Below are 25,042 nucleotides of genomic sequence, written 5' to 3' on the forward strand. Positions count from 1 at the left end.
TTGCGGGGTTTCAAGGTCCAGAAATCCTTCCTTTGTAGTACCATGTAGCCCCGCCCTTCGTAGGAAGCTAAATCTTGATTTTTATCCAATGATGGGTTAACTATCCATGTTCTTATTTGTTCCTCTTTAGTCTCTCCCATCTTTATTTCTCTTAATCTTGGATGAATTGAATGTAGTGGGGACGGGGTTGGAGTCTTTTCAAGCTGAGTTAAACCCAGTGAAAAGCTCGGTCTACTTGGACTCGGTGTACAATAGGGTGATCCTTTTGGGAACACCGTTTGCAGTGGTTGCATGATTATGGCTTTGGTTTGGTGCCCCTGTTCAACATTATTCAGAACTTGCTCCAATTCAGGACACTGAACGATAGAGATGTCAAATTCGCTGCAGACCAATGGAACAAGAAATTAGCTAAGAGAACAAGTCATGCCTAGCTAGACGGCTAATCACAGGACATTGGTGAAAAAAAAAAGGAGAAGAAAAACATGCAGCAAGGTAATTATTAACCCACTAACCGGTCAAAATCATAGTCACTGAGCTGTACAGGTGCTGCTGGGGGTGTGTGTGGAGATCCATTTTTTAGGTCAGTTTTTCCAGCTTGATGATTTTCATGAGTGCTGTTGAACACTGGATCTTCTTGTATTGAATCATGTGGCGGAGGGTGCTGTCGGAATAACCGCATCCTTCTAGCAAGCGGCACATGGTCATCATCATCAGATTCCGAGACTACCAATGGCGCAGCAGTGCTTCCTGAGACACTTTCTTTTGGAATTTCTTTTCTGGTGCTTCGTCTACATCGGCTCCTATTGGGAATCACCTTTCTCCTCGTACCAGTCTTGGATTGCTGTGATGTAAATTCATGCATATCATCAGTTAAATTAACAAACAAAGAGAACCCGACTAAAGTGAACAACCAAATCGTACTAAGGTGTAAACCCAGAAATATAACAAAGTGAACATCCAATTCAAATTATCACATGAGCTATGATACAGAAAGCATACCAACTTATCCGTCTCGTTATATCTTGGCTGAGATGTAGTCTTGCCTTCGTTAGACGGAAATTGTTCAGTGTCCTTGGAGGGCCTTTTACATCCTCCTTTCTTGTTTACTACCTTACTCGAAGGCTGCTTCTTGTGTCTTTTCACTGAATTGTTGACTACGCAACCCTGTGTTCAACATGGGACAACAAATACATGGAAAAAATCTAATGTGAACTTTCAGGCGTTTTGTCAACATAACAACCTCACAATCGTTCATAAAAACTAACCATCTATGGCCACACTATATTTTACATCCGAAACCCAACTACAGTGAACATCCTTAATTACAAACACAGTAATCATCACTGAATTCTACTTTCACACAATGAATCAAATAGGCAGCACCATAAAGCAATTCTTTTATACATAAAAAGCCATCCAAATAAATTAATCATAAAGTATCTATCCAATTCAGGTTAGAACCTAATTTGGGCATCCTAGATCCTCCTCTTTAAGTAACAAACTCAACTAAAATAAAACCTTAATAAAATTAAGACACAACTAGATTCAAACAAGATTTCAACATAGAAACATGTAAATATAATACACGGTCATTGAATCTAGCCCTCGTAACCTTTCTTTTATGAACTTCATCTATCAAAACAAGCCATACAGCCACATAATGAAGCCTCAATTACAATTTTGTTTTCGCAAAATCTATGATAACGATCAACCATCACAACACATAAATAAGGATCCAATTTATTGAGCTAACGATCTTGCATAAGGAAAGCAAATTACCTTTTCTGCCTTCCTATAGGTTGGATGAGGTGAAGTTTTCCCTTTGGTAGATTGTGATTCGTCAGTGCCGTTGCGGGTCCTTTTACACCTCCCCCCCTCGTTAACAGCTTTACTCGAACATTGTTTCTTCTGCTTTCTCTTGGTCCTTAGATTTGTTACTATGCAACCCTGTGTGTTCAACATTTGGTCAAAAGCAAGATTTCAATCACTCAATGTGGACCGCCAATTGCATTTCTTTTATCAACTAGAATTTATAAAATGCATTAGTAGAAGTTGAACCTGTGAGATGACATAGTCGGCCTTCTGATCAAGCTCATTAGTCATCCACTCAACAATCCAGGGTTCGGGAACTCGACATGCATGCAATGGACCATGTTTCAAGCGCTGAAAGTACAAAACCTATAGAAAAATAACATAAATTTTAGGAATTACACATACGGTGGTACATTGGCTTCAAATTAACTTAATTTATTGCATTACCAGCAGCACGAACATGCACCCGCCGCATGTTTCCCTGTTCTCATCTTGGAATTTACTAATCGCATTCCGCAGCCACTTTAATATGTGATAAGGCCAATGAAACCTTCTAGGGTTCGACACATCTAATATTGGAGGGAGGTGCCACGGAGAAATAGTTTGCTGGCTTGTGGGGTTCAGAAACATCTTCAAAACCACCAAGATAAAGTATCTTCTGAACCTCATCCTCTGTTGCTCATTCTCCATTGGACAAGCAAAGACAAACTCACGGAGTTGGCTTGTTGTTTTCTTCTGAAACTCCGCCTTAATTGCAAGATGCGATGGATTTTTCTTCTGCAATTCTGGTATTGGTTCGCCTGCGAGGAACGGAACATTTTGCCACAATTACTAAGTGTCAAAAACAGATAAAGTAAACCACTCAGAGAAATTTTTACAACCTATATAACTAACACTAACCATGAGAAGGTATGCCGAAAACACTGCCAATAAGTTCGGCACTAATGTGAATGTTCCCTGCGTCCACCATGAGCGTGTCTGTGTCAACGTCATAAGCCTTGGCTAATTGGAGCATGATGCTTTGTTTCACATGCCATTGTGGTACGCGACGGAGGAAACCGAATCCTATGGCCTCAATCTCGTCCAACTTAGCTCGTTCATGATGTCGTTCCAGGTGGGTAAATAAGTTATTGATGTAGCAAGGTGAGCACCGGGTCTCTACTAGTTTCTGTTGAGCAAAACCAAAGAGGATCAGAATAACGTTTTAAAAAAAATATGTTGATTTAGTGATGTAATTTGTTCGATACCTTTTTACCCATCTAAGTTTCAGGTCAGCCGGTATACAGATTGATTCGTTCGAGCAGCGTGGTAATCTGCTTACGCAATAGTCCCCCTGAAACCTTTCAGTGTATCTTATATGTTATGAAAGATAAACAAATATCAAAGCTCAAAACTTCCCATTAGTAACCATCTATAATTAGGATGAAAAACTAATCTATGAACACATGAATCAGTAATTACACACTATCAACCACACCAACGGTAATGCTTAGCTCTAACAAACAATGAAACAATACAATTAAATAATTCGGTAGCTTATCTAAATTTTAAAACAGGTTCTTAAAACTTCGCAAATATCGTATCACTGATTATGTATGAGTACTTGAGTAGTGATTTATGTTTTTTCCGAAAACAAAGAGTTTAAACTTTCAAGGATTAATTATGAATTCTTAAACTATGGAGAAGTAGAAGCTAAGTCTTTGGACTTTTATGCCTGTTGCTTATTAAAAAGAAAATTTCATTTTAACTTGTTTTCATATAGAAAAATCTTAATTTGATAATAAATACTATAACATATTATAGAATTTAGCTAAAACATATTTTTAGCGAACTTAACGGAAATAATGATAATTTCCTTTTACTTTTTTATATATAATGTATTAAACTTATAAAAAAATTTATTTTTTCAATAATTTTTTGCGCTTTACGGTGTTATTAAACAAAACCTACATTATATATTATGTTATTTTCCAAGAGGAAAAAAATAGAAAATTTAAACATAATTACTTTGATCCTTAAACTTTGATCCTTTAAACATAATTACTAAGCATGTTATACTTATATGACAAATCAGAGTTTCTTCAACTGCAAAACATCCTCTAGTTGCATGTGAAAGCAATGAAACATTTTTCAGTTTACACATATATTCAGCTCATAAAAAGAACGAGATATGAAAGTAACATACCCACGAAATTCAAAATTATACGGTTGAAAAACAAGTCATTGGTATTAGTATGTAATAGATATTTCAAAAAATCAAGAGAAGCAAATCAACTTTCCCCAACCTGATTTGGATGACAGGAAAATAATTCCAAAATGCAGAGTTATGTTAAGTAACCACACATGCCCAGCACAAACCTAAGATAAATCAAGACACGCCTCACAAATTTTGAAGAACATAAAATAACATGACCATACTAAACTAACCATCCAAGATAATATCAACGCAGAGTAAAAAAAAATTTCAAGACTAACCATCCAATATCATACTAAACTAACCATCCAAAGTCATACTAAACTAACCATCCGAGATAATATCAACGCAGAGTCAACAATGGTCAAGCAACAAAACGACAAATTAGATGCACATGGTCCACACAGATACAGTCAAAAAAAAGGAAAAAAAATTAATTTAAAATGATATGAAATCAAAACGAACAAACTTTTTTCGGTTCTTTCCCGCGCTAAAGTTAAATCATCATGAATTAGAACAACGTAAATGAACTACCTAGCCCGCAATCTCCGGGATGACACCATCGAACCCATAGCTTCCTTACCATGGTTAATCACTCATATAATCAACAATATCTATCTCTAACACGACATGCAATAGCTATAACCGTTTGGAAGATGAACAACTACAGATACTTACCGGCGACGGGGGTGCCCACACGAGTGCAACGGCTCAAATGCTTCAGCTCTGCTCGGAGGCACACCGCGAACAAACTCCGGGTCGGCGACGGTGGGATGTTCAGCCGCCTCACTCCCTTCGGATCTGATCAGAGGCGGAGCACGGAGTTTCTCGGACGATCACGGCGTGTTATACGCGACGTTCTCGGGCGGTCACGGCTGGGTGGTCTCGACGGCTACCTTGGGTGCGGTTCCCTAACCTTTTCGCCTACTGTGGTTGCCGTTTCCGGAGATGAGGGGTCTTCCTTCTCAGACGGCGCTGACGGCTCTTCCTTTCACCAAGCTTTGAAAGGGTTTTGGAATAGGGGGTAAAAGGGTTTCAATTTACAGTTTTGGGATTTGGGGGAAAATGTAATTTTGTAAAAATTTGGGGTATGGTTAACTAAACATCTAAAAAAAATTTGGGTTATTAATGGGCTAATTTACTTTGTTAAACTTATTTGGGCCTTTTAAAGGATCCATTGTAGCCATTGTACACATATTCCATTGTTTCCCTAGCATTATCCTACTTTTTATTTCTCTATGTTTTTTTCAAGAGAGAGAACAACTACAAAAGTGAGAGAAAAGAGGGAAAATAAAATTCCCATTTTTATGTAGAGCAACAATCTTTGAATAGCGATTTCTAATTCGTTTATCGTTGGATTGGTCTGAATTAGAATGAACAATAACGTGAAAAATTCTTATTCTAAACATATTGGTACCAACCTATTTAGAGATCAATGATTATCAAAGACATGTATGCACACTATGATAAACTTCTCTTCACTTAATTAAATTAAAGTTTATTCTCACATATTAGATTCTTTCATTCTCTTATATAGAATCAGCATGTTTTGAACTTACCATGTGCTTATTATTAATATAGTATAAGTTTTGATGGATAGATCATAATTTATATACCAAATTATTTTTTAAATTTATTCGTATGTTTGATATTGTAAGTATAATAATAAACTCATGAAGGACAATTTACTTACTAAATTAAATGAGAAATAATGTTATTCATTTATTTTATATACTCTAACACGTAAGTATTGACATAATTATAAATAAACTATTAATCATATTTAAGACTTCAATTTTTTGTTGTGAGGAAGGAGTTAGATGAGGAGAGTAAGGAGATTATCCTTGCCCTAACTACCAATTTTTATGTCGCTCAATTTAGCGAGTAGGAGTAGGATGGACTGATCATCCCAAGGCCCCAACTTTATTCTCTAGGGAATTGGTATCTCCTAAAAATAAAAATATTTTTATATTTATTTATAAAATAAAACCCAAAAAATTGTTAATAATTTTATGAAAATCAAACATGTCTAAAATTGAACTACATAAGATGAGAATACACCAACAGAGAGAAACCAAGTGCAAGAATGTAATATGCGAAGACATTACATCTATGTTAAAATCTTAAGATGTCAAGTTAATGGATTTCTTATCTTATATACTTTTCACTTTGCACTTGTCCGCCAGTGCACTTTTTGAAAAAGAAGAATCTTGCAAATATAATGAGAGCTTATATTATATTGCATAATATGATTGTTGAAGATGAAAGAGACACTTATGCAGAAAATGTTGTTCAAGACCTAGAGTATTCTAATGTCAAAAATAGCTTATCACAACCTCATATGGGAGAAGAGAATTTTGCCCCATACCATTAATTTCTCTAAAAAGTGTCCAGTTTAAAAATAGGCATCAGCATCGAGAACTGAAAGAGGACTTGATTGAACACATATGGTAATTTCACAATGCGCGTCGTCAACTATAGAGTTTAATTATGTTTTTCTTTATATTAAGTAATTTTGTAAATTAGTTTAAACTCGAATTATATATTATGTATTATTGTTATTTATTAAGTAATTAAATTTTTTTCAAATATTACGATTTTCATAATAGTGAATTATTTTTTAATTTATAAATTTTAATAATATTATTATAAAAAATAAATAACTACATTAATTTTAATTAATTAAGTAAGTGAGATCATAATAGCAACTAAACTTAGTTCCTTCTAATAGAAAAGAGAGAAATGTTTTGAGTTCTTATTTATTGTTTATGATGCAAAAGTTGGTATGAAGTTACTTCTTATGATAAATGAGCCATAAATAAGGACTGAGATGAGTTTTCAACTGGAGATGATCTTATTATTTGATACTTACTTAAGTATTTATTTGGTTACATGAAAATACCATGAATAAAAGACGAGAAAAATTAAGTAGTACAAATAAATTTGATGCATGTAGAAATGTAATAGATCAAGAGTAAGGGAGAAATAAAATGATCGTTGATGATAAGTTATATTTCATATGTCATTCCAATCTTGAGAAGTCTCTTACGCGGAATAGCCATCAATTGGTTTCCTTGACGGAAGTTCTTTCTTAAGAAAGTGTAAGCATAGTTGACAATTATCTTATTGAGGAACGATGAATTTGGTTGAGCCACCACCTCTGCTTCACCAAGCATATACATCACACCCCTTTGCATTGCCATGTCGATGAAGTTGACCTCAGGTTCATCTAGGTGAATGAAGGCCTTGAGATTTTGTATTAACTGTGATTCAAACACGAGAGCATCTTCGAGTTTATCTTTGTAACCGCATCTAACTATGCAACGGAACATTCGATACTCTCTGGGCTCCAAATGGCAAAATAGAAACCTCTCCTCCAAAGAAACTCGACTGATAGGGATGACCTTGATAGAAACAAAGACAATGACTGAATGGATGGATGACATACAGGCTATGAGATGGGGGAATATCGGAGGAATTCCCTGCACAAGCTCAGAGTAGAGCAACCCCACCCCGGGAACTCTTCTTATGTCCCTATCCATGGCCAATTCCCCTATGTACTCACTGCGAACTTTATTTCTAAGTTCGAACATGTACCTCTCTTTGTGCACGTAATGCCAGATTCCTATGATCATCGTCAAGAACAAAGAAGACACAATTGGAATATAGCCTCCCTCCATAAACTTTGTTATCTGAGATGAGAAATAAATAGCCTCTATGCAGCCGAATACCAATAAGAAGATAGTAGCTTGCCATATGCTCTTCTTCCATATAACTACCATTATCAATGAAACCAGCCATGTTGTGATAAGCATATCCCCAATAACTGCAATCCCGTATGCTTGACTTATCTTTTCTGTGGTTTTGAAGGCAACACACATAATAATGCTTCCAATCATGAACATGTAGTTGATCTCAGGAATATACACCTGACCCTCGTGCTTAGTGGAAGTATGCACAACCTTAACTCGTGGAAAACAACCTAGACTCAGGGCCTGCGATATGATGGAAAATGCTCCTGAAATCATTGCTTGGCTTGCTATGATAGCAGCACCAACAGCCACCACAAATGTTGGCCAGTATATGGCATCTGCATGTATTGTTACATTGGACTTTACTAATTAATCATAATAACTACAGTAACTAAATTTCCTTCGATTGCTCAACTTACTTGGTAGACTTTCATAGAAAGTATTGCCCACTTTTTCAGGAAACTTTCGAAGAAATGCAGCTTGCCCAGTATATGCACACAATATTGCAGGACATGTAATAAAAGTGAAGCTAATCTGCATCAATAATAACGATAATTTAGTAAGCGTACTTCTTATATAACGCTTAGAAATTAGAATGTGATTAGATGACATAATAAACGTTGCTGTATGACCAAGTAAATATATTAGCAAAGTCCGCCAAATCAGAAAAAAAAAAGCAAGTTTAATATAAGATAGATAGAGAAAATATATGCACAACACAAGTTTACATTTATTTACTCACTTGAATTGCTCGTACATTAAAGTGACTCAAGTCTGCAAACATGGCTTCAGATCCTATGATTATATGAGTACTAATTAGAATTAAAGAATAATACGGCTTAATTAAGGATATTAATAAACTAGGGGCGGAACTAATTTTTCAATTAATAATAAAAATAAAATACTTTAGACAAATATGCTATATGCCGACCTGTTATGCATAGAAAGACTCCACCAAGTGATAGCCATCCTTGCTTCCCGTTGCGTTTGAAGTAATCAACTATATATTTTGGATTGAAAGCACGCAACACTCTGATATCATATTTGAACAAATTATAGATACCTATTCCCCCTATGAGTAAAAACCACACTAAAATAATTGGTACAAATGAGAATCCCATTTTATCTGTACCGAATCTTTGCAAAGAAAATAGAATAATTAAAATTCCTATAGCGATTCCCACCGTAGCATCTGCGTTAAAAAAAAATAAAGATTATATATACACACATATTAATTGTGATTATTTTAATCACTCTTAGTTCAAAAAAATAATAAATAAATGTTATATTCATTAATATATTTTATATATTTTTTGTTGTATTTTTTATCTTTTATATTAAAAATAATTAATAAAAAATAAAAAGATAAAAAAATTCTTATATCATAAAAAATATAAAAAAATGTACACTACATACAAAAAAAATAAAATAATACAAATATTATTTTTTTATTATGTAACTTTTAACCAAACCTACTATGAGATTAAAAGAAATTGAAGTAATTGGTTTAAGTACCTTGACCGAGTGATTTACTGATCCCACTTACGGCAGAAAGGACTGCATGTAAAATGAACATCATGTTTATATATAGATATATATAGAGAGAGAGTATATGGATCTATATATATACACACCTGACATTGAGGGAGTAAGAAAGCCGTCTCCTATGACCATGGAAGTTCCCAGAATGGTTGCAAGCAAAAGAAGAATACGAGCAAACTGACTGTTCTCAAGCATCTGCTTCAGTGTTTGGGATTGTTTGAGCTGACTAGACGGTAGTTCCAGCTTGTAGTTAGAAAGTTTTCTGTCCTCTGGTTGTTGATTTGGAATCAAACTCACCTCTACGTGTCTGCATATCAGCGAATACAATGCAAATGCTCCACCTACACAACACAAGTTTCATATATATGATGATGTGCAGCATCATCAAGATAAAACTAACACCCGTCAAACGCATGAGAATAAGATGATGAAGTAAAATAAAAATATTTTAACTACATTTCATAGATAATGATTTTAGAGTATTACTTGCCACGCTTAAAATGATTATTGCAATACCAAGGAGTTTCATATAACAAATTAAGTAAAATTAATTAAAAAATTTAGTAAAATCAAGAAGAGATCTTTATCCTCCATTGTTCAAGTAACAAAAGTAATAAGGTTAAGAGTTAATAATAAATGTATAAGGTGAAACATCAAAAACAAAAGATAGGAATGAATTGAATTAAATATTTAAATGTGATATTGAGAAATTACCATTGCCGTTGTCGTTCGCCCATAGTACAATAAAGACATACTTAAGAAAAGGTATGAGCAGAATAGTATAGATGATGAGGGATAAGACGCCTAGAATATCTTCGTTGTTTTTTATTCCACTGGTAAAAATGCTGGAATACACATAAAGCGGAGATGTGCCGATATCACCATAAACAATCCCTATGCTTTGAAATGCCAAACTTAACGTTGTCCTCCAGCTAACCTAATAATGTCATATTGTTTATTTATTTATTTATTTATAAAAAAAAACTACACTACACTATATAACAATGATATACCTTAGAGCCATGTGTTTCACTCATGGTAACACGTCCAGCTTCCAAGTTGATGAAAGAGTCCATGCGTCGGACTTTAGCAGTGGCCACCGTCTCCATCTCTTTATCTGTTTCTCCGAACATCTCTTTTGCTGTACTGTCTCCCTTGCGGGTGTTTCTTCTCTTCTTATATATTATAATAATAGAGGAAATGGTCAACCTCCTGCACAAAAGTCTCAATTTTGTTGTACGTAGTTCACGTTCATTTCTACATTTTAGGATTTTTCTTTGGCGAATAGGCGAAGACCCCATCAATGCGATTCTTTAGGCAAGCATATATGGTTGGAGGGCATGCAAGTGCTCTTTTCACTAACTTAATACGTTGCCACATTTGCATGCATTTTTCACATCCCCATTCCTGTCTTTTCCTCACTTTCTTACTCTCTTACGTTTTTCAACTTGGTTTCTATCATCCCCTAGCTTAGTACCCAAGAAATCGGAGGAAAAAAAATTAAAGACTTATCCATACGTACAAGACAACACCAAATAAAATTCTTATGATCTCAAAAGTCCAGAGTAAAGAATTTTTCTTTTTTTTTTTACCATAAAAAAGAATTTCTCTTATTTTATATATTATATTCAGAGCTCTCTAATCATATTTTTTACCATTATCAACAATATATATTATTGATAGAAATTATTGCCAAATAATTTTAAAAAATATTTAAAAGCATGTTTTTAGAAGCATTTTGTTATAAAGCAGCATATATGGTATGCCGCTGAAAAATTTTACCAACACAATTTCATGTGATTGATGAGGTAGCATGTTATATGTCTCATCAGTTACATTATGGTTAGGGTTGAAAGTAAACCGGTCGAACACATAAGTTCTCTTAAAAAAAATGTGAGTAAAGTAGAATGTCAAAACGCAGAAGAAGTTAATTGCAATAGAAAATATTGCAATTCTTTTAGTTAGTTGATTGACAAGTGGTATATAATACACAAGTGTTAGTCTTCATTGCATGACAAGTCTTACTCACTAAATTTTTGGCATTAAAATAAAATTAGACCCAAAAGTTAATTAAATTAAAGAAAAGAACAAAAATAATTTCAGAGAATTTGTGGTTAAGATTTTATTTCAAATTTGATGACCAAAGCCTAGTAAACAGAGACGAAGCTTTATATAGTTTAAACCCCAAAAATTATCATTTTTCTTAGAAAAAATAGAAATTTTACAATTATGATTCCAATATATTAATTATGTCTTCTTTAAAATATATTATTTAATTTAATTATGGTCCCTCCTAAAAAACGAGTCTAGCTCTATCTCGAAAGTAAAGATAAGAAATTCCATTTGACTTATATTGCCAATTTTGAGTACGAGATAATATATCTATCTAATAACATGACTTATTTTGTTTAGAAGATATATGTAAAGATATATGATTCCAATATATTTATGTCAATTTGACAGGGTGAGTCAGCATATGAGTTAAGTTTATGGGCTCAGTCACTTTTACTTTTTTGTTTTTTCCTTTCTCGCTATTTTCAGTCAATGAGATGAAAGATTTTCTTTTAGTATTCTGGACAGAAAAGAAAGGTTTAGTTTTGAGCCCATGTTTTCTTAGCAAGGGAGCAAACCTACTAGTCAGTTTTAGCCCAAATTCGCTGCAAAGGGATAGGCCAGGCTACAGGCAATTCCAAATCCAAATGCAAATGCGACCAAATCTTGTTTGGACTTTTTCTTTTAAAAATATAAAAATAACAATTTCATCTATTCAATGCTGCACCTGCTCATGAGATGAAGCACTGGAAAAAAGAAAAAGAAAGTGGTGTATGGTTGCATGTTCTTCATGCATTTAACTCTGATTTGGAAATACCAACCAATAATAAAGACACAATGACTTAGATGGACTGCATCCAAAAGGAAAATGACAAACGTTGCCTAGTGATCTACACCCTATGGTTTTGGCTTAGCTTGTCGCATGTGATAAGGGGGCACACGGGTTGTTAACCCACCAAACATAATCAGAGCATGGTTAGCATCCCTTTCAATTGGATGGCCGAGAAAATTTATTAGAAAAACAAGTTAAACCACATTTACTAACATCTAAAAGATATTGTATCTATAAAAGGAATAAAAACTCAAAACTTTACATGAAGTTAATAGTTAAAAATTATTAGATGAAAACTTAGTCAAATCATATAACAGCTCTAAATTATCACTTCACGTGAAATTGAGTTTCCACCATAAAAGAAATATTAGTAATATACTAATATGTAAGTCATTCATTAGTTATTAAATTGTTTTTATCGGTACTTTTTATTTCAAATGTCAAGTCCTGGAAGCCACGACACTAAACAACAAATATTAGTACTACCTACGAGTCTCTGACGCAAATCTTCACCGTGAAGCGTGTGATTGAAACACATTTAACAGTTTCATTATGATTGATTAACATGGCCTTTGAGGAGTAAAATAGATAGATTCATGTGTAATAATTTGTCTGTATAATACAAATCCATTATTTGCAGAGGGAATATGATGTACAACAACCATAAACACACACAGATATTGAAGCTAAGAAAGTTTCTTTTGTTTCTTGTCTTGCCATTGCTTGCGTTCGGCTTCAATCCTTGCCTTCACCTTTGCTTGGAACCCTGGGTATGGTTCATATCCGACAGATAATTGGAGAGCCTGAAAAAGACCCTTGACCTTGTTTGAATTGTCAAGCAGACTATTATATATATAATGAATGAATATGTGAAGGTATTAATTACCTCAAAGAGGACAAAGAATGGGGCCATTAGGAAAGCTTGAACAAGGTTATCGAAGAGGGCTGGAGCACGTTTCTAACAGAGGAAGATAGAATAAGATGAGTGAGATGCATCAAAGTGGTGATTAGTAATGAAATGATTTACCTCAAAGACGCCGTGACCAATAAACTGTCCAGTCCAACAGAATATCTGAGAAGCCAACACAATCTGAAAATAGACTGAATCAATTAGCGTTGACAAGATAAGAAGAGGAGGAGGAGGAAGAAGAAGCGTACCTTCCAAGCGAGGGAGAATCCGAGGTAGTTGGCGAGGAAAGAGGAAGCAAGCCAGCAGAGGAAAGTGAGGAGGGCGGCGAGAGAGCCAGCTTTGAGGTCGAGGGAGGCGTAGAAGAGGGCGTAGATGGCGGTGAAGAGGAAGCCGTAGTTGAGGAGGAGAGGGGGAGGAAAGAAGGAGAAGGAGAAGAGGGTTGGTGTGAAATAGAAAAGTAATTGAGCGGTGAATAGGATGGGCCAGACGAAGAGCATGTGAATGAAGATGTTAACGGGGTTGCTGTGGTATGCTCCATAGAAGGCGAAGTGTTTCTCCAGATCTATCATTGCCATCGCCACTTGCGACTTGCTTCACCACTCTTCCAATTCCGCCCAATATTCTGTGTCAACTTACTCAGCGGGCCGGGTTCCAGATAAGTAGCATAGTAGATAACTATTCCCAAAACAAAAAAAAAAAAGTTAATATTAATCCTATTCGATTCCAGCTAATGAATTAAATAAGTTCATATCTTTCAACATTTTTTATATTCAATTATTAGGTGTGAACTTTTTTATAATTAAAAAATATTTTTATTATAAAATGTGAATGACATTTTGTTATATTATTTCGTTTCTTTCTTTTCTTAAAAAATATTGTTACAAAATTTTAACAATTTTTTTACTTGATATTCGTACAAAGTTCATATAAAAAAAAGAAGTCACTCAAATAAAGACGTTTAAAATATTTTTTTTAAATGTTCTTATGTTGTATTTTAATTGGTTTCTGTATAATTTATTCAGTGTTCCTCATCACATATTATTAAATTTTTCAAAAGATTTTCTTTCTAAAAATAATAAAAATATTTAATTTGGACTAAAACAAAAAAGTAATAAATTAACTATTATATTTTTTTTAAAATATTATTTACATAAAAAAATATATCACATTTATCAAAATAATTTTTTTATTATTTTTGTTGTGAAAAGTTTAATTATTTTAATAATTAATTATTTTTAAAAAAATAATTGAATAACACAAAAAAGTCTTATTAAGAGTAATTTATTTATATATGATTAAAAAATAATTGAATAATTATATACAGTAAAAAATTAATATTATTAAAAAATAAAATTAAAATTTATTTTAAAATTAAAAATAAAGTTTATTTAAAAATAAAATTAAAAATCATGTTTTTTTTTTCAAAATTTATCTACGAGTAATTCTATAAATATTTTATGATTAATAAAATATTAAATTCGTACTAAAATTTATTCTAATAAAATTTATTTTTATTCTACTAAACGTTAAATAAACTATTGAAAAGAATTTTGTTTCCTCCATTAGAGAAGAATGATAAACTTTCATACTTCTATTATATTATGACAATAATTTGGTCTGTTATTTTTTAATGTACGTAATAATAATAATAATAATAATAATAATAATAATAATAATAATAATATGACAATAAAAAAGGAAGCACGTCACCAAATAATTTATCATCCGAATTATATATAAATCGAATTGATATACGAGGGCTAACACTACAAAAATCAATAACAAGGTTATGGACTTACAAAACCTTTCTTAAGATCATAGAAAAAAACGTTTATATTTGTGTGATATATAAAACAATTATCATATTATTATTATTATTACATTATATATATATATATATATATATATATATATATATGAATAAAAAAAGTCCAACTGTTTTAAAGTAAAATTTTCTTTTAATATTTGATTAAATGTTCTTGTATTTAATACTTTTTTTTTTGCACTTCCTCTTAGTTAAAAATATAATCATTATAATTTTTTAGTTATTATTGCTAGGAATGTTTACAGATGGGATATGGCTGAAATTTCGATCCAATCCGTACTAAACTCATTAGATTAAATTCGATATTCGTACTTTTTATGTTTAGATCAGATATCAAATATATCCATAAAATAAAAAATACTAAAAAAATTTATTTTTATAAAAAAAGTCAATATTTTGTTTGTTTACTTTTTTTAACATATTTACTTCTATCTTATTAGAGTGTGGATTCGATTCGATCCAATTCGATCATCTTACAGATCAGATACGAATAAATACTGTGAATTTATATGGATATGATCTAATCTATGAACACCCCTAACTACTACTATAGGTTCATTGTTGCAAAAGAATGCTTCTTTTATTATAAACGATTATTAGATCTTAATTACCATTCAAACAACTTAATTGTCAACAAAGAGATAATACTTATTAGTCTCTAAAATTATGTTCGTATTTCAATTCATAGTTGTAAAAATCGAACTGGATTGGCTGGTTCGACTGGAAAACTAGTGAACCGGATCCTAGTCCGATTCTATTTACTCTTTAGACCGTTTAAGGAATAAAACCATTGTGAACCGATAAGAATCAGTACAAACCGATCTAATCGAACTGGTCTGCTTGAAAAAATTTTTAAAATGTCTCCACAAGGTCTCAAACCAAGAACCTTGAAGCAAAAGCAACTTCTACTTGTCACTTAGCCATTACACTTCTAAGTATTATATTTGATAAATACTAATTATATAGTATACATAAATATCTAATTTAATTTAATTTTTATTTTTTTATTTTTAAAATTAATTATATTTTAATTATATACCATTATTAATATAAATATAAATTTCACTAAAAATTTATTAATTTACTTGATCTATTTTATTGCTAGTATTGTGATTAAGGTTATTTGTTTTGATGTTAGTGTTAAAATCTACGGATATTATAGTTAGATGATAGACTTTGTGAATTAATTATTTTTTTATTGTGTCAAAATAAGATACTATTGTAGTATTAAAATTTTATGGTTTTTTTATATTAGTTATTTTTAGAAGTTGAGACTTGATTCTTCATAAAATGTTAGTGAAGATATGTATTTCAAATTTTAATTTTAAGTTTTTAACTATTTTATATTTTATATTTATGTGAGACCGATTTTATCGGTTCAACCAGTGATTTATCAGTTGAACCAATAAACCAGTGAACCAGTAGCTTGACTGGTTCGATCACTGGTTCAGTTCTAACAACTATGTTTCAATCTAATTTCAAAAATTTCGATTTACTTAATTTAGTCTCCCAACTTAATAGTTATGACTCACATTGGTTCCTAATCTTATTTTTGTCACTGTCTCATAAAATCATTAACGACATGTTGAGATGGACTAACGACTGCTACATTATACATTCTAGCAACTATTTGATGTAACAATTGAATTTTTTTTTACCTTATTTTTTTTAACTAAACACTTAAAACCCTAATACGAGTCACGGATACCTGAGTTAAAAAATCAAACTAAGTAAATTGAAACTTTAAAAATTAAATTAAAGCTCGAATATAACTTCAAAACAAAAATTTAACTTATGTAGTGATTAATTTAAACGAGAATCAAATAAATCAAAATTCAACATAATTTTTATCAATGTTTTCAAATTCGAAATTTCTATACCAAAATTAACTAGAATTTTTCTTTAAATTAAAAATTTATTGAAATAGTGACTTTAATTATCTTAATCAATGTCCTAATTAATTACTTTTATGTCTTAAAAAAATTGTATATGAGAAGAAAATAATTAATTTGTCTATTTTAATAAATAGTTATTTTACTAAAATGAAAGAAACTATTTTTTTAGAATTTTTTAAAAACTAATTAATATTTTATATATTTTGTTACACTACATTTAGTTATAAAAATTTTATTTATTTCTAATACTTATATTAAAAAAAATTAAATTAGTGAATCTTAATCTATAATATAATAATAATATAGTAATTATTTTATATATTATACGATCGAATATAAATTAATTATTTTTTTATTTATAAAAATTTTAAGAGACTTGAACTTGTTATATATAAAAATTTTAAGAGACATGAACTTGTTTTATATATATATATATATATATATATATATATATATATATATATATTGAACTTGTTATATATAAAAATTTTAAGAGACTTGAACTTGTTATATATATATATATATATATATATATATATATATATATTTTTTTGATGAACGTGATATATTTTTTTACGTAAATAATATTTAAAAAAAATATAATAGTTAATTTATTACCTTTTTTATTTTAGTTCAAATTAATTGTTTTTTATTGTTTTTGGAAAGAAAATCTTTTGAAGAATTTAATAATATGTGATGAGAAACACCGAACAAATTATACAAAACCCATTTAAAATATAACATGAGAACATCTTAAAAAAAAGACATTTCAAACGTCTTTATCTAAGTAGCCTCTATAAAAAAAATGTTTATATACCAAAAAAGTCTTTATATACTCCCAAAAAATAAACTACACGAGCCTAACTAAATTCACCTTTTTTACTGGCCTGACTCGTCTATTTATACGAAATCCAAACAAACTCGTGAGTTATAGCTCCTTTTGATAATTTTATTATTCTTTTCCTTTTATATAATTTTGTATTTTTATAACATAAAGATTAAAGACAACTTTTTCTTTTTGACTTTTTATCAATATATAAAGATGGGGCTCATTTTTTTTTTATATGTAAATTCGATGTGTATTTTACATGGTTATGAGAGTGGATGGTATTAAACATGAATCTGAGAACAGTTTTTTTTTTAATTATGAAGTGAAAGAAACGAATTGTCTGATTTTTTTATTAAAAAAATTAAGAACACAAATTAGACAATTTGATTTATGTGAAAAAAAAAATCAAAGAATCCGATTTATACTTTTAAATTTTATTTTTATTTTGAAAACAAAAATCGAATTGTCCGATTTTAATATTAATCTTTTTTAATGGTCTAAAACACAAATCGAACAGTCGAAAAGTCTGATTTACTTTACATAAAATACTCATACACTTGATACCTGCATCCTACCCCTTTTATATCTAAATTAAAAAGTGTAAAGATGGTGTGTAGATAACATTTTCTTTTTCATTTTCTCGCATTTCAACAAAAACTATAAACTGTTGCATCTTTTTGTCCATTAGTTAGTGGTACCAACTCAAAAGGTCAAAAAACTATAAACTAATGCATCTTTTTGTAGGGTGGTTCTTCACTTGACTCTTATCCACTCTATCCTCACTTGTGTAAGTACCATACCAGTACGCAGTACCTTCTTCTTTTTCTTATTGTTTTGTGCTCTGCACTTCACACCATGGCTGAAGCTATCATTGGTTTCACTACCGTTTTCAAATCATGTCTACAAACAAGGAGATTTGAAGCCAACCCCTCCTCAAGATTGGTATAATTAAGATCGGAAACAATTGAATAATATAAATGCAAGCTTGATGTATTTCTAGTTTAGTTCGACAGTAAAGGTGCGTTTGTTTTGAATTTGCAGCCTAAGCAGCATTCAAGCTCTACCCTTTTCAGGCGATCAGGGCAGGTAATTAAGTTGTAGTAGTTTCTTTAAAATTAAAGCAGTTTCAGTTGAAACGTAAGATTATACTATATATATATATATATGCAAGGTAAGGTTGAAGAGAGTAAGAGGAAAAGAGGTTGTTTGCATAAAGTGAATGGTTTGGGGGATTGGCCATTGATGGCAGTTCTAGTGGAGACAATGGAAGGGCAGAGAGACATGTTAACCACTAAATCCATTGTGCATCTCAGTGATGACGCCATCAAGAATGTTTGTAAGTCTGTCTCATATTATATCGTATCAGGTTTGAGCTCTTTGAATTTGAATTAATTTCCTGTGTGGTGGCATGCATGCAGACTCTTGGTACATAATGTTCACCGTTTGGGGATGCTTATTCTTTGGTTCCATGAAGGTTAACTAATTTCATTCAACAATGTTGTGAATTGTGATATATGCAGCATTGAAACAAACTAAATGAATTAATTGTGGTGTTTAGGACCCATATTACGACTCGGAGACGTACAGGGGAGATGGAGGAGATGGTACTGGAAACTGGATTTATGAGAAGGTAAGCTTTTATTTAATTTAATAGCTGCAGTCAGTGATGGATATTACATTACATCATTATACGAATATGAATGCATGCAGCAAGAGATTATGGAAGCAGAAGCGAGAGAAGCGTTGTGGCGTGAGGAGTTGATAGAAGAGATAGAAGAGAAGGTTGGAGGGTTGAAAGAGCTTGAAGAAGCAGGCAAGAAGGAGGAACTAGTCAAGTGATGAATATGTATATATATATTGTATAATATCATGATCAACAGTGCATGTGCCTTCTCCCTAAATTTCCAATTATTCAAGAATATTGCAAATTGCATAATCATATCGTGTATGCTGTATGCATCTCAATATCAATCATCACTTTGTATTCTCTGCCTCTGCCCCTGCCCCTAGTAAACTGAATGGAAAATAATCTCACACTCGCGCGGTGGCTCAGTGGCGGAGCCTAGTGCAGCCTAAACTCCCAAATTGATCATTTTATATGTAAAGTTCTCTTTAATTTTATTTTTTGGCCTCTTATCCAGTTATGTTTTTTATGTTGGCCCTTTTTAACACAAAATTCTAACTCCACCCCTGATTCATGGGTGGGCATTTAGCGGCGATAAAGCTTCACAACGGCGGCGGCAAGGACCGTGTTGGCCGTCAGTGAGGCTCCTGGCTGGATGGGGAGAGGGTCACAAATTTGAAAGATAATATGCATCTCTTTAAGGAAAACGGTGTATTTTATTTAGTTGATTTACCGTTCAACGATAACATTTCACGCCAATTAAATAAGTTTTGTGCTTTATTTTAGCATTAAAATAGACAATTCGACTACTAAATCCACAAACTAGTCTTTTATATTCCCAACATTTATCATTTTAGTTTTTCAAATTTAAAATTATCTATATTAATTTTCGTTGTGGACACTATATTAGTTTTTAAACTCTTTTTAATATTAAATCAGCAAACTAAGTATTGAATTAACTCAGACTTGTTATGCTAGACATATGACTGAACAGCGTCATTTTGTTTTAGCACTTAAACAAAGCAAAAACAAAAAAAAAAGGAAAAAGTGTTTAAATGATCTATAAATCATTATATTTCCCTTCATTCTTTAAAACAATTTCATTTTTGTCTTATATAAGAGCTAAAACCAAAAGATACTATTTAATTATGTGTCTAACATTGTAAGTCAAAATTAGCTCAGCATTTTGTTTATTGACTTAACACTGGAAAGAGTCCAATAACTAATACGGTACTTAGAACTAGATCTCAAAAATCATGAATTTTGAATTTGTGGAACTAAAAAATAAAAATCCTAAATCTTAAGAACCAATGTGAAAATTTAGTCACAATTCAACCGTTATTATTGACAAAAATCTTGGCATATTCGGACGTAAAATTTGACAATAATTATTGCAGAATAAATTCGACCATAATTTCAAGAATACTCAATACATTTCTTAAGGTATTGGCTAGTGTAATTTTTGTTCTTTTCATAAATTTGAGATTTTGAGGTGCTTACAAATATTTTATATCATTCTGTAGCGCATAAAAATCTTTGCAATTGTATTCTCATTGAAATATTTGACATATATGCACTTGCCTATAACACATGAATGCATATGTCTCCTGCAGTCCTGCAATATTTTTGCATTATCCAAAATATAATACATTGATGTTTCAGCAATAAATATTTTTTGATATTAGTAAGAGCTAATATTTATTAGTTTACTTTAAAAATATAATTGAACAGATAAAAATTTTACTTAGTAAAAAAAGAAGAATATAGGAGGAGATGAAATACGAAACTTTCAATTTTATCTTAGTTCGGTTTTGATTTTATTTGAATATATTGAGAATTTTTATGGATACTATAATTTTTTTTTATTTTAAATGGACTAGAGATAATTATAAGACACATTAAATCTTAAATGTAACTGTACAAATCCGTAATCATTTTAACTAGATTTTATTAGTTATTGGGTGAGTTGTGAGTGGTTAAAATTAGTTACTGGCTGTATGAATTATCCGTTGTAAAAGTTGAGCTAGAAGAATAGAAAGTGTAATAAAAAGTTTTAGTTTTAGTAGGTGAATTGAAAGGCTGAAGATGGCAATGAAGTTAAAATAATTATCCGTTTTGCATAGCATTATTATTAAGAGGACATATAGAGAGCCACACATGTGACTCAACAAGAAGCAATCCAATTCCAGTTGACGTGGATTTGGATAACCATCCTCTTCTTTTCTTTTTAGTAGTAAATTTTCTCAAACGGATAAAGGTTATTTATTGACTGATTGACTCGTTTCGCTTTTTAAAAGAAAAAGACAGCGGATCAACAACAGAAATATTGAATTAAATTATATCCACTTATTTGAACTAACTCTCTTTTCGTCTCTCACTCTCTCTCGTTCACAGGAAGAGAACACTGTTTTTTTTTATCTGATTAAAGCGCTGCTCTGCACTTTTTATTATCCATTGAATAGCAACACAAGGGTGCTGGTGTTGCTTTTCTCGCCTTTTGCCTTTTTGGTTTCATATTTGCTCCTTAATGGCTTCCTCCTTGAACTTGAAGAGTGTTGTTGTCTGTGTTCCTGAGAACATGATTTACTCAAAAGGCAAGCCTTGTCCATCTTCAATGAGACTAACTGGTAAAGCAAGATCAAGGGCGTTGAGTGCTAAATTCATGGGGCAACCCATCATCACTAACACAACAAAACTCCAAGATGAAACGGGTTTATGCAGTTCCAAAACCTCAATTCATGTACGTATATTGCTTTCTTTTTGTGGGATTATATATTTATTCCTGAGTAACAATGCAATGCAATGCAAGGTGTTTCAGGCAGAAGCAAGTATATGCATTAGCAGATCGATGCAGTGGTGGAAGAAGAACCTGAAGCCCAACATGATTGAGATCCATTCAGCACAAGAGCTTCTCAATTCTCTGCTCAGCGCTGGTGATGCTTTGGTTGTTGTTGACTTCTATTCACCTGCTTGTGGTGGCTGCAGAGCCCTTCATCCCAAGGTATATATCTCCATATCTATGAACAATCAATTTTAATTGGGTCTTGAATTGAAGATTGTGTTATGTGATTGGATTCAGATCTGTCAAATTGCTGAAATGCACCCGAATGCAATATTCCTGAAAGTAAATTACGACAAGCTGAAAACCATGTGCCAGGCTCTGCAAATTCATGTCTTGCCATTCTTTAGGTTCTACAGAGGTGCAGAGGGTCAAGTTTGTGGATTCAGCTGCACCAATGCAACTGTAAGATTATTTCAAGTCCTAATTAATTAATTTGTTGTTATGAGTCCTAATAATATAACTTTGTGTGCAGATCAACAAGTTTAAGCGTGCGTTGTCAAAGCATGGGAATGAAAGATGTAGTCTAAGGCCACCTAAGGGTTTAGATGAGTTAGAGCTGACCAATTTGGTCTCAAGTTCTCAGATTTGGTTTTAGTTTAGCCATAGCACCAAGCTGGGTTTTGCATCAATAATTAGAAAATGAAGGGTTTGGATGGGAGGCTTGTAATTTTTTAGTTAAAATTGAGCTCCCTCTTTTAGGCGATAGCAGTTCTTTTTTATTCCTCAAGTTCAGTTTAGAGGACAAAAAGGCAACAGGGATCGGAGTGGATCTCACTTCTGTCAATTAATAACAATTATATTGAAGATAATCTTGAGCTCTTATTCCGTTTAGCTACATTTTTAGTTTAATTAGTTTCTGTCAATTATGTGATCCATATGTACATAAGCATAATATATAAATTTTGGCATTATTTTTCCTTTTATTTTAATATTAATATTAAAAGGTGTATCTATACCTAGTACCTAGTTCTAGTTGTCCTGCCTGATTTAATAATATCGAAACACATGATAATATTAATGATACAAAGAGTGACAGATCCATGAAAAGAAGTTTTCACATGTACAATTTTACTTGGAAGGTATGAAAATTTTAGAATCTTATCACCATTAAAATAAAAATGAAAGGAAAGGGATAGAGGAGGCCCCACAATGTACGTGGATATGTTGCGTCTCCCGTGGCATTGAATTGGATAGTAAAGAATCCTACTCAGCGTGGGGCCCATGAAAATGAGTAAAACCTAATATGGACATGGACATGTGCTGCCGCTAGCCCATTGGAATTTGGAAGCACTGCACGCGGTTTCAGTTAGCCGCAATATCTACTAAGCGCTGACTCACTTCGCACTCCTAGCTGATACAACTTATAACAAAAGACATTTACATGATACAACTTGAGAGCTTTGTTCAACAAACTGAACAAAAGTTGTTATGGCCTCAAGCAGGCTTCTAAAATTATGTTCTACCCTTTATTTTTATTTTTTGGTGTATACTATGGTGCCTATATACACTTGCCTAACTTATTAAAAAGAGATAAAAATTAATATTAAATTAAAAAATATAAAAGTAAATAATTTTTTAATATTTAAAACTTACTACAAAAAATAACTTCGGCAATTTAGACACCAAAGTTAAAGGCATGAGAGAATTGGCCTTATTTTTTTTGGTTTTGAGAACACCAAATCTGACATTTTTCTATTTATGAAACAAGACCCTACATATGTTATTTACATGTTATATTATGTGGATGATGCAATAATTACAGAGAATGATGTTACAAAAATTAATTTAATGATAAAGAAATTAAATACATGTTTACTTTAAAGAATCTTGGTATACTCCATGTTTTTCTTAAGAATAGACGTTCATCAAAGCAAAGAGGGGCAAGTTCACCTATCACAGATTCGATATATTGAAAATCTATTATCAAAAGTTGACATGAATTCAGCTGCCTATGCCAACGCCCATGATTTCTTTCTTACAATTGATGTCATTTGGGTCCGAACAGTTTGAGGATTTTTCTTTGTATAGATTAGTTAATGGGTCCTTCAATATATTACTTACATGACCAGACTTATCTTTTTCTATATGTAAATTGAGTTAATTTATGCATCATCCATTAACTTTTTATTGAAAAGCTGTCAAAAGAGTTCTAAGATATTTATAAGAAATTAAATATTATGGTATTGTTTTTAATAAATGTACAGATTTTAGATTTTATAGGTTTGTAGATTTGGATTGGACAAAATAGAAAATCTGTCTTAGAATTTTGTGTATTGTTTGGTACTAACTTAATTTTATGGCATTGTAGAATTTTATGGCATTGTAGAAAGCAAACCACTATAAGTAAGTCATCAACCGAGGATGAATTTCGAAATCTTGCCTCCTGTGAAGCTGAAGGGGAGTTCAGTAACGTAGTGACAGCCTCACAGTCCAGAATTCATAGTTCAACCATTTTGAAATCACCCACCTCAGTTTATTAACAACAGTCAACAGAATTAAAATAGGTGATGCAATTGCAAACAAACAAAAAAGAAACTTACAGAGGGACATAAAACAAAGAAACCCACCTCTGATTCCGCGTGAGGGAGGAGAAGTAGCCACGGATTTCGCAGGTAGAAGTGTAGAACGCAGATCCTTTCACAGTTCACCGTTTCAACGCAAATCCTTTCATAGTTTCACCCTTTCAACGCGTTCTCTGGTCAGGGTCTCAGGGAGGAGAAAATTAGATTTAGGGCTTGGAGGGCTTATAGGGTCAGCCCTGTTTTTCTTTTTTGTTGGAAGGGCTTAATTAAGGTTGGGCTTACAAAAATATCATTTTAGAATTTTTAGGACTGTGGGCTAAAATTTTTTTGGAGGGTTGGGGGCCAGCCCTAAGATTTGGGCTAAATTGACACTTCTAGTGACAGGAGACGAATTAAGACGGCACGGCGACC

General features: G+C 32.0%; 4 protein-coding genes across 4 annotated transcripts; 2 read left to right on the plus strand and 2 right to left on the minus strand.

The window, feature by feature from the left end:
• Positions 1-7,014: 7,014 nt before the first annotated feature.
• On the minus strand, positions 7,015-10,601 carry LOC130946253 (potassium transporter 5-like). The gene is made up of 8 exons (XM_057874925.1): positions 10,314-10,601; positions 10,015-10,237; positions 9,393-9,641; positions 9,274-9,315; positions 8,690-8,950; positions 8,501-8,553; positions 8,178-8,292; positions 7,015-8,096 (listed from the first exon to the last, which is right to left on the minus strand). Exons 1-8 carry the CDS (start codon positions 10,599-10,601, stop codon positions 7,015-7,017), a joined length of 2,313 nt encoding a protein of 770 aa, XP_057730908.1.
• A 2,154-nt stretch (positions 10,602-12,755) lies between these two features.
• LOC130945025 (2-hydroxy-palmitic acid dioxygenase mpo1-like) lies at positions 12,756-13,769 on the minus strand. The gene is made up of 4 exons (XM_057873677.1): positions 13,343-13,769; positions 13,212-13,274; positions 13,071-13,142; positions 12,756-12,987 (listed from the first exon to the last, which is right to left on the minus strand). The coding sequence occupies exons 1-4, from the start codon at positions 13,667-13,669 to the stop codon at positions 12,871-12,873; spliced, it is 579 nt and encodes a 192-aa protein (XP_057729660.1). The 5' UTR covers positions 13,670-13,769; the 3' UTR covers positions 12,756-12,870.
• Positions 13,770-18,330: 4,561 nt separating this feature from the next.
• Positions 18,331-19,627, plus strand: LOC130946534 (photosynthetic NDH subunit of subcomplex B 4, chloroplastic). The gene is made up of 6 exons (XM_057875301.1): positions 18,331-18,585; positions 18,685-18,729; positions 18,820-18,979; positions 19,062-19,117; positions 19,202-19,273; positions 19,354-19,627. The coding sequence occupies exons 1-6, from the start codon at positions 18,499-18,501 to the stop codon at positions 19,480-19,482; spliced, it is 549 nt and encodes a 182-aa protein (XP_057731284.1). The 5' UTR covers positions 18,331-18,498; the 3' UTR covers positions 19,483-19,627.
• Positions 19,628-21,613: 1,986 nt separating this feature from the next.
• On the plus strand, positions 21,614-23,010 carry LOC130945980 (thioredoxin-like 1-2, chloroplastic). The gene is made up of 4 exons (XM_057874664.1): positions 21,614-22,007; positions 22,086-22,268; positions 22,347-22,511; positions 22,582-23,010. The coding sequence occupies exons 1-4, from the start codon at positions 21,795-21,797 to the stop codon at positions 22,702-22,704; spliced, it is 684 nt and encodes a 227-aa protein (XP_057730647.1). The 5' UTR covers positions 21,614-21,794; the 3' UTR covers positions 22,705-23,010.
• The last annotated feature ends 2,032 nt before the right edge of the window (positions 23,011-25,042 follow it).

This window comes from Arachis stenosperma, chromosome 8 (genome assembly GCF_014773155.1).
Source record: "Arachis stenosperma cultivar V10309 chromosome 8, arast.V10309.gnm1.PFL2, whole genome shotgun sequence".
NCBI lineage: Eukaryota > Viridiplantae > Streptophyta > Magnoliopsida > Fabales > Fabaceae > Arachis > Arachis stenosperma.